The sequence below is a fragment of the Xyrauchen texanus genome, chromosome 40 (genome assembly GCF_025860055.1).
Source record: "Xyrauchen texanus isolate HMW12.3.18 chromosome 40, RBS_HiC_50CHRs, whole genome shotgun sequence".
Taxonomy (NCBI): Eukaryota; Metazoa; Chordata; class Actinopteri; order Cypriniformes; family Catostomidae; genus Xyrauchen; species Xyrauchen texanus.
Window position 1 is genome coordinate 34,099,832 of NC_068315.1, and position 16,328 is coordinate 34,116,159.

Here is a 16,328-nt window from a genome sequence, read left to right on the forward strand (position 1 = left end):
GTAGTTGTTTAGACAGTTGTTTTTTTATATTTCCAAAGATGATTTGTTTTAATAAAGATATGTTTTCTTCTATGATTGTATTTTTCTATATAATTCTAGATTACCTCCCATATGGAAGCAGATTGTCATGGCCTAATGTTCCATAGGCAACTAGTACGTTTATGCAAGTAAATAAGTTCATAACGCTTGTCTATAATGCATGCAATTAACTGCAATGACAAACAATAGGCGACTAAACACACTCTCGGCTATTGAGAGCTCAGTCCTGTTACTGTCATTCATTTGATATTTTAAAAGAAAAATGACATTTGACAGTCAAACAGATCTTACCATAGTAACCTGCACTATATTGCATTTTGGACAAGACCCTTTTTTAAATATATATCTTGTCAAAGTATACATATTTCTTAATTGTAATGTGATTTCGTCCCTGAAATAGGACATTTTCAGTAATCTGAATGGCAATTATGATATAAAACAGAATTGTTTTAAATATGACATAATCTGAATGAAAAGAGGGACCGAAATACTACTAATATATGTGCAAACTGTTGCATATTTGTAATTGGAAGTATTATATATAATAACACTTTAGTCAGTAACAGGACTGAGGAAAATATCAAAACATGAAATAAATAAACAGTCATAAAATAATAAATGGCATAGCTTGAGATGGCCCAACACAATTTCTTGTCATGTTAAGATGTCTTCATTCAATGGGTATTGAAAAAAATCAGTTTGAAACAATTATATTTTCCAAATTTTTTAAGTTGAAAAGGCACCGATTTCGTGGAATGACCCTATATATATATATATATATATATATATATATATATATATATATATATATATATATATATATATATATATATAGACGCAGCTTTTAATTGCATTCATTTAGCAGATTGTAATGTTTTATATTATGAATTTGAAATAATAAAAGGAGGGGAAATCAGGGCAACGTTTATATTTTAAGATAATGCAATTTGATATAATGCAACATTTAATTTCTGCCCACTGCAATAAATCAAGTTTGATTTTTAGCCCTTCGCAGGAAAAGGTTTGGGCACCTCAGCTATAGAGTTAGTGCCGAAGGCCTAAAATTGTATCTGGGGGCTATTCATACACACTGCTATCAGTGTGCCAAATTTAATAATTATCCAATGTATGGTTCATAGGGCTGCCATATACTTCCAGCCAGAAGTTGTGCATGCTAACATAATTTAATAAAAGCAGTTCATAATGACAGTGTTCAAAATGCTTTTTAAAATTCTAAGGATTGATCTCCACTCATTTTGACATGCATGACTAACATTATTTTATTAACTCTTTATTGGCATTATGATGTATCGTCAGGGTGCAATAAGGCATGTCGATCAAGCATTTAAAATCCAAATGAATTTCAGCAGATCGATTTTATCATGATCCAGCTTTGCTCTTAAAGCACATAAATCTACTGTGCAATCATTCCATATCTGTTTGTCCTTCAAATTGTCAATCAATTTGTTCTAACACAAGTTCTGTGCCTGGATATTATTCCACACTCGCACCACATCAGGGCAGTCATTGAGCGCCTCCAGCAGGGTGGATGCTGTCTCGAGTTGACTCTGAGTTAAGAGCGATGGACTATGAGGAACAAACTCCAAACCAGCTGAAAGTGTGTGAACTCCCAGACTTTCAAGAGCACTCCGCACAGCCTTCATGGACGCCATATCACAGATATACTAAAATAAACAGAATGGTAGTTATTACAGTTTTTCTCTATCGCTTTGGCTCAAATCTTATGGAGCCAGAAATAAGACAAAACAATCTGAATTATAGACTTTTGAATTGGAATTATAAGTGTGATTTTGCCAAATTTAATATTACACTGTATTTTAAATAGGTTTGAATTTGAATTTTCTTATCTCCAATCCTGGACATTTCATATTTAACCAAATTGAATTTTTTTTTTTTAAATCGATTTTATTTTTATAAATATGTATTTAAAACAGCAAATTTTTGGTTCTGAATTCTTACACTGTAAATATCCCGTTTAAAAAAAATACAGCTTCAAGTTTTCAAGATGAAGAAGAAATTCAGAACACTAAATTCAATATTCTAAAATTCGCAGAAATTCAGATCTACAGAAAGTGGGTAAGAGATCCAAGCTTCCGTGTTCCACAGGGAAGAGTAGAGGGTCTCAGAAAAGTCGAACTGAGCAAATGTGCTAACGTGCTAACCATGAAAATATAAAATCATAAAAGTATTATAACCACTGTCACTGCAGTTCATGGTCAGAATGGCGACCTTTTGAATCACGCTCACGCCAGAGAATTATTGCACCTCGACCTGTAATTGGCCAAAATGCTCAGTTTGACTTTTCTGAGACCCTCTACTCATCCCTGTGGAACACGGAAGCTTGATCTCTGACCCACTTTCTGTAGATCTGAATTTCTGCGGTTTGAATTTTAGAATATTGAATTTAGTGTTCTGAATTTCTTCTTCATCTTGAAAACTTGAAGCTATATTTTTTAAAACTGGATATTTACAGTGTAAGAATTCAGAACAAAAATTGTGCTGTTTGAAAATACATATTTATAAAATTGTGCCATAAAAAAAAAAAAAAACAATTCAATTTGGTTAAATATGAAATGTCCAGGATTGGAGTTAAGAAAATTCAAATTCAAAACTATTTAAAATACAACGTAATATTAATTTGACAAAATCACACTTATAATTCAAATTCAAAAGTCTATAATTCAAATTTACACAATTCTAATTGAAATTGTTTTGTCGTATTTCTGGCTCCATAAAATCTCAAAAGATAATTGTTTTTTCAAAACATTAAGTTCAAATCTCTGAACAACTTGATTCTTGTTCACAGCAGATTTTAACTTCTTATTCATTTAAGCAAATTGCACACATTATGGCATGCGTAGGAGAGCAAGTTCAATTGTCTACAATTGCCATGTTGAAAAAACATATTAACATTTTGACCAGTAAAACATTTAATTTTGATTAGCCAATTTCCTGACACAAATACTAGGGTTTGAAGCATGAATGAAATGTTTTGGATGAGTTACTACATTTTGCAGATAAGCAAGAGTTGCAATGTCCCATAAAACAGTTGTGACAATTGCACTTACAGTTTAGAAAATGTTAAGACTGTTTCAAAATATTTGCCAAAAGTGAAAAAAAATGTAAATACAGATGATATCCCAAAATAATCTAACACAACACATTTACATACAGAGATTTTCCATGTACTGGAACATTTCACACAAACCTCAAATTGACAATAATATAAATTATTTAAAACAATTATGGACAAGGTTAAATTCAAATGCCCTTTAAATTCAATTCCTGAATTTGAATTGAGGTTGCAAACAGGCTGCAGAGTTGGAATTCAAAATTGAATTTTAAGTTGAATAAGAGGTGGGCGATCTGACGATTTTATATCGTGATTGATCTTGAAGATGTCCACGATCTACTTTTCAAGCAAATCGTAGCGATCACGATATTTTATGTCATCATAATAATGTTAAAACTAAAGACAATGACTGCATACTGATTGGCCAAATTATACCAAGGGTCTCTATCATGCAGCCCTCTACATTGCTAGTAAGTTACACTTGCATATGCAAGTACATTTTGCACTATGCAACCAAAAAAACGTCTGTTATTAGCGACTAGCAAGTAAATATTAATATTTCACTCACAGTGATAGAGTGGTGTAGTGTTGAAACACTAAGCTGGCTGGTTCTGACGAGTCTAGGGAACAGGGTTGGGGTGCCGTGTGCAACGGGCACGCAGCCACCGGCTCCTTGACGGGGCCCCGGCTGGGTTGGCACATCAACTGCCTAGAGTTGCTGGCTGTAATTCTTGCCCTGCAGAGGTTTCTCCCGCTACTTCGGGGCAAGCATATCTTGATCCATTCAGACAGCACCACCACGATACATAAAACACCAAGGCGGCGTGCGCTCGTCACATGTTGCAACTCGCCCGCCTCAGGTCGCTGCATGCCACTCATAGAACAGAATCAGTTGGCTCAGAGTCCTCTCCTTGAAGACGTCCTTATCGCGCTCGCTTCAATCAATAGGGTTGGGGACCTGCAAGCATTCTCTGTCAGCAACACTTGCCTGGAGTTCGGTCCGGCAGATGCCCATGTAGTCCTAAGACCTCGCTATTTGCCCAAGGTTCATACAACCCCCTTCAGGGACCAGGTAGTGAACCTGCAAGCGCTGCCCCGGGAGGAGGCAGACCCAGCCTTATCATTGCTGTTTCTGCACGTAGAGCTTTAGATGTTCTGAGCAGCTCTTTGTCTGGTGGACAGCGGAAAGGGAACGCTGTCTCCAAACAGAGGCTAGCCGACTGGGTTGTCGACGCCATCGCTTTGGCCTATCACAACCAGACCATGCCCGCCGCCTTGCGAGTTCGAGCACATTCAACGAGAAGTGTGGCATCCTTGTGGTCACTGGTCAATGGCACTTCCCTAGCAGACATCTGCAGAGCGGCGGGCTGGGCAACACCCAATACCTGTTCGAGATTGTATAATCTCAGGGTTGAGTCGGTTTTGTCCCGTGTTCTCTCAGGTCTGAGCACATAGAACTCGGGAATATGGAACGTCTGACCGGGTGTTCCGCTTGCACATAATGCCCTTCCCCTCCACTGAGGCGATCACATCTGCTCTTCCTCCCAGGAGAGTCCAATAAACTCGTGCTCCCTGGATGTCCTTCCTCCCTAGCCCTCTGGTCCGCGAATTCAGCGTAGGAATTCCCAACCAGACCCACTATGGGTACCAATTACTCTGTACTGGAATAGGTGCTCCACAGGGTTGGCCTTCATGGATTAATCCCTGTGTGTATTTTCCGCGGAACAGTCCCCTACCGGCGGACCCGCGTCTCCCTTGGGCAGTCCCCTCTGCCCCCCGGTCGCTGTGGTTGTAGCAACTCCTCCCTCGCAGCAGCTACCTGCCTACCAGACCTACCACCGAGCCACTTCCACATGTGACCTGAAAACCCACTTATTCGCCACATTTAACCTTCCCCCAGCCTGGGCAGGATGTGGTCTCCATGGGGTCTTTTCCCCCTGAAAGAATAGGTGTTGGAAAAGAACACCTTCCCCGATGCATGTTAAATGGCCCCAGCCTCTTTAACTCTATGTGAGAAACATAGAAAGAGAAAAGGCGCGGCTGGAGGGACCTGCTCCCTTGCTTGGCACGTTGGATAATGCCGGGTAGCTAAAAAGCTATATGACATTTATGGGGTGTTGGTGAAGGGTACGTGCAGTCAGTCAGCAGCTCACGTACATGGTTCAACATATGCCGTGATTGAATAGGGGCCCCTAGTATTGCTTCATTTGACACAACGTTGAGTGAGCGACAGACTATTGTCTAGGTTACTATTGTAACCTCCGTTCCCTGATGGAGGGAACGAGACTTTGTCGCCCCGGCCACGATGCTGGACGGAGCCACTTGTAGCAATAGTGTCACATTTTAATATAGGTAAAATGTTTCTTTCCACGTGGAATGTTAACGGGCTGGGGCAACATATAAAAAGAAGGAAGGTTGTATCTTTTAAGTGTAAAAAATACGATATAGTGGGGTCACGTGACACCATGCGAGGAGCGGACGTGTAAATCACTTTGCTAGTTTTTAATAATTTTTTATGTCATAAATCAGTGAGATTCAATTCACCCTACTACATATCTGTTCTTTGAAGTCAACATGGCAAAGACATCAAAATCCTCGGAATCTGGAGATATTAAAAGAAACTTAAGCGCTCAAGCTGATACCTCAGACGGGTACCTCAGACCTGGGACTCGGTTTGGACGGTGCGGCGGGAGAAATTTAGCGGCAACTGGCGAGCATGTCTGTGATGCTGACAAAGGTTGTTGCTGACTTAGAGGATCTTGCTGTAATTCGTCGATCGATTACTGCGATGGAAACTAAATTATCTAAGTTGGTTAAAATAATCGGGGACATCGATTATCTGGGGACATCGATTATCTGGAGTCATCGAAGAGGGAATTAGCTGCTAACCCGCTAGTGACCAAGATAGATTTAGAACGCGTTTGGGGAAAAACTGGAGGATTTGGAGAATCGTAATCAGCGAAACAACGTCCGAATTGTTGGAATTCTTGAGCATGGAGGCAGGGATATGGTGAAATTCCTAGACAAGCTCTTCCAGAGTCTGCTTGACATAACAGGCCACAAGCTGGAAATTGAATGAGCTCACAGAGTCCCGACTCGCAGATTCACTGAGGGAGACAGGCCCCGATTAATTCTGAGATCATACGATAAAGATCTCGCGTTGCGTGAGGCAAGTAGCAAAGGAAAGCCTTCTTGGAAGAATCACAGCATTTTCTTGTTCTTGTTACCAGACTTTGCGAATTCTAAAAGTCAGAAACGTGATCGATTCAAGGAATGCAAGAACTCTTACATCAATGGAGGATCGCTTTAGCACTGATGTTTCCGGCCAAATCAAGATACTAAGATAGATACTAAGGGTGCAAAATATTTACATGCCCACAACAAGCGATGTTTTTCATCAAATCAATGGACTGAGGAAGTCATAGTGTGTTTCTCATGCTGCCTCCAATTGTCTTGCTGAACATACACTTGACCATCCAAGGAAGTTGGGCACCTGCATTTCTTTTTGGTCTGGTCACTTGTCTGGAGCTTGTGTTATGCGGGAAGCTCGATTGACATGCCCACGCGGATAGCAGAGTGCAATTTGGCTTCGCAGATCATGCGCACATCCTTGTCCCACATGAAAAGCGTATTTAGCGATCATAAAGTGAAATTAATTTAATATGGTTGCTTCATTGCCTTACTCTCATGTGAGCCATGTCTATGCATTTCCGTATTAAAATAAGGGTGCATCTTAAAAAAAATTATGTCTATCGATATTTACGTGTTGTATCTATAAAATTGGATAGTTTGTTATTGGACTGATGCATCATTCCAGAATGATGGATCGTTACACCCCTAAAAAGTGTAACTGTTCTGGAAACCAACAAGTTAACATTTGCTGCCCAATTTAAAATATTTTACCGTTGAATGTGCATTTCATTGTGACAAATATGCAAGAACACATAAAATGTAACTTATATGTGCAATGCAATAACATCATCACTATTTTTATTTGTTTCTATTTACCGGTGAAAAATTAATCAGCGCTACCAAATCAGGTGCTGGTGCTACCATCAGTGGAACTTTCTGGCACCAGTGCCACTGCTCTCAAATGTTAGTATGGAGCCCTGGAATGTAAATTAGCATGAAACAGGGAGGTCTGCTGCAACAGACTAAATAATTTTTCTGATTGGTCAATTACAATGACGATTGCTTTCCTGTGATATCATTGGTCAGTAAAATTATATTATATTATCTTATTTTAATATATATTTTTAACTATACATTATGTATTTTTAATGTAATGCAGTTGACATCCAGACCATAGCTGAGACAATCGTGAATGAGCGCATGGTGACATGGTACATGTTACTTTTCTCAGCACTGACAGCACAGATTACACAGGGAATCTATGCATTTGTATCTCAGATACCAATCTTTGGAATGAATAAATTTAAACAAGCATAATTTTTCATGTACATAATTTCTCTAGTAGGACAAAACTTAAGATATTCCGCCCCAACGGAACTGAATTTCTTTGGATTTGAATTTCTTTAAATTAAATTCCTCTCAGTGTCATTTCAAATCAACATTCTGTGGTACTTTATAATCTGGATTTTGACCAACCCCGCAAAAAAGAAAATGTGTGCTGACACCTGTAGTGTGGGTCTCTCCTCCTCATCCTCTGACTCCTGCACATCTTCAGCTCCTGCCTCAATGGCCAGTTCTACAGCTTTCTCAGAGGAAATCCCATCTCTAGATGCTGATACAACACCTTTCCTTCCAAAGTTACGCTGTGCTCCTTCACACAGTGTCCCCCTGAGGACAAAGAGAAAAGAAATAGATTGAATTGGTGGCAAAGTAACATACAAACATAACACTGAAGTACTCACATGAAGTGACATGTAGATTATCTTCAAGAGCTTTATATTCATAGTTTTATCTTTCCTAAGCCTTTATTATACATTAAAAAAATTCAAATAATGTAATCACATTTACATTACTTATACTTAAGTAATATAGATTAAGTAAAACTGATTTAAATTGGATCTCTAATTAAGTTTTCTTTTCCCCCAGAGATCACTCATCAATACTAACCCATGTTTCATCATGATACGTTTTATTTCTTGATGCGATCGTGTGTTGTTGTCAGTCAAAACCTCGATAAGTAATGTGCAGCCACCAGGCCCTCTAGCCTCATAAAGATACTGTTCACCTGGCTTTGACTTCTGTTAAAGAAGGGAAAGGACAAAAAAAAGTGTAATTTATTGAAATTTTTTAAATCTCATTAATACACGATTAAAGGAATTGTTAAATTCTGGATACTTTTATTCTCTAGAATTTGTTAACCATATCGGTCAAGCTATATGACAGTTTTGTGTGAGTAACAAACCAAAATTTAAGTCTGTATCCTCTAAAATTCCTCTGCAGGTCTCAACTCTCATTCTTCAATCTGGATATCCAAACTGGAAAGTGTGTTCGCTTATGACATACATGAGAATCAATGCTTTTTTGGTGTTAAAGTATAACTTCAGAAAACGTATTTTATTTAAAACTTATTTAACATGTTGTATGGACTAATTTTTATCACATTTTATGGTATTATTCTCTTTGGAGCGTAACAGCAATGGTCATTACGAACTGTTATTGTATGGAAAAGAGATGCATAAAGATGCTTAATGTCTAATTTTGTGTTCCACAGAAGAAAAAAAAACAGAACGACATGTTAATATAATTATGTTACTTAACTTATGTTAAAAATTATAAGTCTATCATCGGAGTGCGGATAATCACTTCATTGTAATATGATAAAATTCAAATTTCTGGATGAACTTTTCCTGTTAATCTTGTTGAAACATAATCCCTAATTATTTACGATTATGCACACCCATTACGATTATGAAATTTCTTGTCATCTCATGAACCAATAACATACTAATCCTGACTGTTTAACCTTTTATCAAGAGCTGTCATAACTGGTTATATGCAAGCTTTCTGTTCACTGTCACTGTTAACTGAATTTCCCTGTTGCTAATGCCATAGTTGTTGTCTACTACTGACAAAAACACTGTTGGTTTATTAATAAATATTTTTATTTTTTTATTTATTGTTTATTTAAAAAAAAAAAATCACTTGTACATAAGTATTCACAGGTGCATCCTGTTTCCACTGATCATCCTTGAGATGTTTCTACAACTTGATTGGAGTCCACCTGTGGTAAATTCAGTTGATTGGACATGATTTGGAAAGGCACACACCTGTCTATATAAGGTCCCACAGTTAACAGTGCATGTCAGAGCAAAAACCAAGCCATTGTCTGTAGACCTCCGAGACAGGATTGTATCGAGGCACGAATCTGGAGAAGGGTACAGAAACATTTCTGCAGCATTGAAGGTCCCAATGAGCACAGTACTTATGTACATGTGATTTTTTACATTTTTAATACATTTGCAAAATATTCAAACAAACTACTTTCACGTTGTCATTATGGGGAATTGTTTGTAGAATTTTGAGGAAAATAATGAATTTAATCAATTTTGGAATAAGACTGTAACATAACAAAATGTGGAAAAAGTGAAGCGCTGTGAATACTTTCCAGATGTATGTTCAGATAACTGGCATGTCTGAATAAATTAGCAAATGGCTACAAATGTTTTATTCCTGCTCACCTCCTTTATTGCTATTAGACTTTGGCGAAATGTAGCCGTGTCACTCGAAAGATATAACTTTATTGAAAGAAAAACTAACATTTAGGCTCCAAGTAAACAGCAGTATCACTTCTCAAGATTTATAAATAGAATACAGAAATAAAGACCATTTCACAGCACGCTTATTTCCCTGTGGCGTTTTGGGTGTGAAACGCCATATACTGTACACAAACATTTCATATCTGCCATTCCTTTCATACTGCACTGTTGAACTGCTGAATCAAGTTTGACCTTAAACATTCTGCCAGTGCTCCCCACACTCTCATGATGACATGAGTAGGCATTTTCCAAACGGCAGTTTTGTGCCCTTAAGGGCACTGCGGGAAGGGGACGCCACTCGAAGGTTCGATCCAAACTAAAGTAAAAACTGTCTTTATTTTTTCATGAAAAGCACCTTTTACAAGACAATTAGCTAAGGGTACATTCAAATTGTACTTTCGTGCTCCCTTCAGTGTGGCCATATCAAGAGATCTGTCCATTGAAGTGAGTAGAGCATAGGGATGATCACTTTCATTTGGAATTCAACCAGTGATGTTGATTGCTAAAGTATTAAGGAGCTGTGTGCGTCTTTCGCGACATGGGTGACCAGTTTATGCAAACAGCCAAATTATGAGACCACCGATCAACTTATAAAAAGTGAATATCGGCTGATACCAATCAGTGGCCGATTAATCAGAGCATCTCTAAAATCCATGAATATAGGTAATTTCAATTACAAGATGGCAAGTTTCATTAGTAGAAGATATTAGTAGTTGTAGTAGACAATGGAAATTTGTCTTACGGCTCCTTTTATAGCTCCCTCTATAGTGGCTTTGGGTAGATTTTTGATCCGACACTGCTCTAAAAGTTGTGCCAATGCAATATTAAATTCTGGATTGGGTCCTCCCTCTGAAATTAAACAGCACAGGTTCATGTCAGCATACACACTCATAGCAATATAACTGTACTAGTGGTGGTACCATGGCAGAGTTAAGGTGAAAGATGGTAATACTATAATACTTCGTACATCACAGTACTAAATGATTGCCTTTTCATATTCTACCAAATTAACACAATAAAATACAAATATTATACATAAATATTTAATGTTCACTGCAAGCCTGAACATAATAATGCTTAGATTTTTTAATGCTTGTGAAACCCCTTGCAGTATGAATATACATTTCATAACTTATATACCTTTGATCAAGCAATAGTTCACAATTTTACGCATGTATGCATTTAATTGATGAACCACAGTATTGCCATGGAACAAGGTGATATGGTATTACCTAGGGGTGTAAATCGCTAGTTTCATCATGATACAATCTTGTATCAGTTCTCTTAGCCAGCGATCCGATGTTTGCGGATACTTCAAAGTCTGCTGCGATATGATTTTGTTTCGATTCAGGGGCCTGTTTTACACAATCAGTTACATTTATTATGTCTTAAAAACTGCAACGAAAATATGAATAGAAAATTGTAATGAGTTCTCTGAAAAGTGCAAATCCAGTATCCACATTGGGACATCCACAACAAAATAATACTTCAGTTAATGCAGAAAATAATAATAATATAAAAAAAAGTCATACAATCACATACAAGTGATCATCAATCATTTGATAACAGCGCATTGCTTTGAGGAATGAGGTAAACACTACAGTGGCAATTTGTCATCTCTTCCAACAGTCACGCAAGTCTTTCAATCCAAAATACTTACATACACATGACTGGAGTGTATGTGCTATAATTGTTTTCTCTTGGCTACATCTTCCACGGTTGTTTTGAAAACATCTGTTACAATTTACAGAGATAAAGTTAGTAATGGTTTTGAGGTTAAGATGTGAAAGGTCTTGTAAATGATGTCGGTGCAGCAGGACAGGCGTTTTTTTTCTATCCCTTGTCAGCGCTGTTCACCATATTGGGGCTAATTTGTCATGGCCGAATTGCTCCATCACTAATTAATAGTGACGCATGCGCCACAATATTAGCGAGGTTAAGATAATTTCGTTTTTGATATTACAGGCACATTCAGCGATTAACGGCGATAACTAAAACGGCTTAGAAAATATTTTCCAAAATATTATTACTGTAAAACATGTAAAGCTAATAATATTCTTCAAGCTTGTTTTCATTATTTTCACTCGATATTAGAGCATTTGCCTGCAAAAGCCGTCGCAATGTGAGTTACCCCGGGAAGAGTTCCTCCAGTCGCAGCGGAAAGTAAGGGACCGTGGAGAAAGTGCAATTTTCCTTTTTTATTATTTGTAATAACTTAGTGTGTGAACTGCATGTCCAATATAAACCTTTTTTTATACATTTTTTGTTAAAGGACATAAGACACAAAATCAACATCATTCAATAGAGGACAAGGCGCAACTTTCACAACCATTCTTTCCCTAGTGGTTGAATAGGGAACTGCACGCCCAAAATAAATTTTCTTTTGTAATAGCTTTTTTTGTTGAAAAGCATTGAGGCACGAAACCAACGTCATTCAATTGAGTAGGACAGTGCACAACATTCACAACCTTTCGTTTTACCCCTTGTGGTTTAATAGGGAACAACATGTCCAAAAATCGCCATTCTTATTGTAATAGATTTTTTTGTTGGAGATAGACACAAAACCAACATCATTCAATAGACGACGACAGTGCACAACTTTCACAATTTTTAATTTTACCCCTAGTGGTTAAATACTGCACACCCAAAATCACCTTTCTTTTTGTAATAGCTTTTTGTTGAAAAACAGAGACACAAAACCAAATGTCATTCAATAGAGGAAAGAGCGAAACTTTCACAACCTTTCGTTTTACGCCTAGTGGCTCACTCGGCGGCATTCTTTGGAATGTAAACAATGTATGTAACCTGCGGCATGCCAGTACAGCTCCTTTCTACTTAAATAGGGGAAAAAAATGGTGGGTCTAGATTATGATCAAATAACATTTCTCAAATCAGCAGTAAAATCTGACTATACTGGTATAATAAATTGGGCTTCTTTACCTCAGATTATGTTTAAAAAAACAACTACATTTTCACATCTTGTTTAATTAATGCACATGTGCGTTCTCAAGTTGACTGACTGTGATGTCTGTATCTAAAAGTTGACTGGCTCTTTTACTTGAAGGCAGAACTTCAGTTCTACATCTGTTGACATTTGGGCGTTCAAATTTCTCCCATTCATTTTAATAGAAGTGACTATTAAATGACTATAAAGAGTCTCTGGGCTTGCAAACCACACAAACCTAAACATCTAAAGCAGAGTGCATGATATATATTCACTTCCTGGCAACTAGTGTGAAGCAGAGGCTGCAGTGAGAAGATGCTTCTTTATCCCTTGCCTGTACACGTGTCTGAAATTGTGGAATGTCAGGACTTTAAAATATGCCAAAAATATACAAAATTAACAAAAAGCTAAATCTAAAAGTTTAGTTTAATTAATCGCTTGTCAAATGACCCTCTGGAGAGCACTCTCCAAAAACGTGCTTATATTTCAGATTTACCCATTTCAATTTCATAACAAAACTCCATGAAATTTTAAACAAAATTAAATTAATAAAAACCTCAATATATTTAAATTGTATTTATTTTTTTTTATAAAACTTTCTATAAAACAAACAGAATTTTTTAATACATTTTGTTTGAGTGAATTAAATTCTATCCATTTATCAACCTAAATAATGTTTAACACAACTTCACTTATATCCATTAACAAAACACAGCAAAAGGTAATAAACTGCTGTACTCACAATTAGAACAACTGCTGGTGTTAAAACTCTTGACTTGAGGGCCGCATCTCTCCACTTATGTAGCCATTTTTTAGTTACATCAATTACATCATTCATACTTATCCTAGGTAAAATCTTATCTTCAGTCCATTTCCTTCTTTTAGCCATTGAGCTCTGACTGAATTACATAGCAGTTAATTGGCCAGACAGAGCAACTCCTGTCCCCACCATCCATTGAAATGTTCAATTACACACTACAAATAGTTGCAAAATAAATAAAGCAAATCCATTTTTACAGCTCTAATAAGCAAAAACAAATAACATTACATCATTATTTCACGACAAAGGTCAGTCAAACTGGAAGATTTTCACTACTTTGAAAGTATCTTCAAGTGCATTTGCTTAATCCATAAAGTGATGTCTTTATGATCTCTGTATGTGTGGTTCACAACTTAAAGCATGGAGTAGGAGGTGTGATGATGTGAGGGTGATTTTCTGTTGACACAGTCAGTGAATATATATATATATATAAAATTCAAGGAGCACTAGACCAGTTAGGCTACCACAGCATTATGCAGCAGTACGCCATCACATCAGGTTTAGGCTTGAAATCTTGAGGTTTATAATTTATTTTTAAACAGGACAATGATACAAAACACAACTATAGGCTGTGTAAAGGCTAACTGAGCCTAAGGAGAGTGAAGGAGGGCTGCATTAGTTGACCTGGCCTCAACAATCACATGAACTCCACCTAATTTGAGATGGTTTGGGATGAGTTGTACAACAAAAATTACAGAATAACAAGATTGTGCAATGCTATAAATCATGGCAATGGGTGGCTACTCCGAAGAAATAAAAATATAAAATATATTTGGATGTCTTTCAAAGGTCACTTTTTGCTACTACATGATTACATGTGTTATATTATAGGTTTGATGCATTCAATATTATTGTACAATGTAGAAAATAATAAAAATAAATATAATAATGATTATTATTATCCAAACCTTTGACTGGCACTGTAGATCGTTATACATTATGAAAAAAAAATTCGTAACTCCACCATACTGTATGCTAAATATATCAGTCATTTGAAATGCTCACTGATCTCCTATTACAAAAAGAAGGTATATTTTGGGTGTGCAGTTCCCTATTCAACCACTAGGAGTAACACGAACGGTTGCGAAAGTTGTGCACTGTCCTCCTCTATTGAATGACGTTGGTTTCGTGTTTCTATGTACTTTAATAAAAATGCTATTATAAAAAGAATGTTTATATTGGAGGGGGAAGGAATTGCACTTTCTCGGGGTTACATTGCGACGGCTTTAACAGGCAAATGCTCATAATAAAGTGCAATAATGAAAACATGCTTGAAGAATATTATTAGCTTTCCCAGTTTTACAGTAATACAATTTTGCAAAGTATGTTCTAAGCCGTTTAAGAGATCGTCGTTTAACGCTGAAAGGGTTTAGAATATCAAAACCATCATAACCTCGTTGCTTCGGAGCGCAACTCCAATCAATTAAATCACTCAGCGCACATCCGTGTCCCATATCATGAAAAGAAGATTTCGTGCTTATAAAGCGAGATTAATATCATAAGGTTGCTGTACCGCATGACGGAAATTCGTACGAAAGTGTCTGGCATTAAAGCGTTAAAACAAAGATGCATCTTTATAAAAAATAATAATAATAATAAAAAAAAAATAAATTAAAAAAAAAAAATCGACCTTTAAACGTTGTATCGATGACATCGCATCTTTGGATAAATGAGCGATGCATCGATCCAGATCTGCATCGTTACACCCCTAGTATTACCATGATAAACGTGCCAGAAGGCTCGTCTTAACATTTATAATCAAATAATATAAATTAGTGGGCATATGCATTACCTCTGACTGCAATCCTTATCATCATGGTGTACTTTGCAATAATCCGGGCTCGAGCCGCATCTTTGGGTATCTTAATATCTTTCACTTTAGACCATTTGTTGTGTCCTGCCCACAGCGCTGGGTTTGAGTGCAGTGTTCTGCGGGAATGGATGGCTGGATACTGACAACTCTGAACCACAGCAGACACTCTCACTGTCAGTCTGAAAGCCCTCTGCATCATTTCGCCTAACAGCGTCCTTCACTCACTAAATAGACAACAGCACGCGTAGGCATGTAAGTGTGCTTCGAGAATGACTTTGGTTTAAGTCTTAAGCCTCTAACATTTAAGAGTTTTCACTACGATGATTTCAAGACTTCGACAATACATTTTCGGGCATAAATTAATATATTTCGTGCATGATACTTACGAAATAAAAACAATGAAATTGTCCAAATTCACCATAGTTATATCACAACCCAGTGCTTCCGTATCCAGGACGAACGCTATAGACAGCAACACCACCTTCTTCTTCTGTTTTATGGATGTATAGCAACTTCACATTGCATTACCGCCACCTGCTGTTGGCATGGACCACAAACTCTAATCTCCTCTCAACCGCCTCTCCCTCCCAGAGACTATTGGGCCTCCCACAGATCAATCAGAGCCAGGGCTTCAGCCTTACTTTACACACACACACACACACACACACACACACACACACACACACACACACACACACACACACACACACACACACACACACACACACACATACACATACACATGTTGTGTTTCCATGTTTTATGGGGACTTTCCATAGACATAATGGTTTTTATACTGTACAAACTTTATATTCTATCCCCTAAACCTAACCCTACCCCTAAACCTAACCCTCACAGAAAACTTTCTGCATTTTTACATTTTCAAAAAA

General features: G+C 37.2%; 1 protein-coding gene across 1 annotated transcript; it reads right to left on the bottom strand.

Moving 5' to 3' along the window:
• Positions 1 to 1,024: 1,024 nt before the first annotated feature.
• LOC127633269 (translational activator of cytochrome c oxidase 1) lies at positions 1,025 to 15,930 on the bottom strand. Its single transcript, XM_052112233.1, has 6 exons — positions 15,825 to 15,930; positions 15,418 to 15,662; positions 10,604 to 10,710; positions 8,213 to 8,343; positions 7,771 to 7,933; positions 1,025 to 1,724 (listed from the first exon to the last, which is right to left on the bottom strand). Exons 2-6 carry the CDS (start codon positions 15,635 to 15,637, stop codon positions 1,509 to 1,511), a joined length of 837 nt encoding a protein of 278 aa, XP_051968193.1. The 5' UTR covers positions 15,638 to 15,662; positions 15,825 to 15,930; the 3' UTR covers positions 1,025 to 1,508.
• Positions 15,931 to 16,328: the final 398 nt, after the last annotated feature.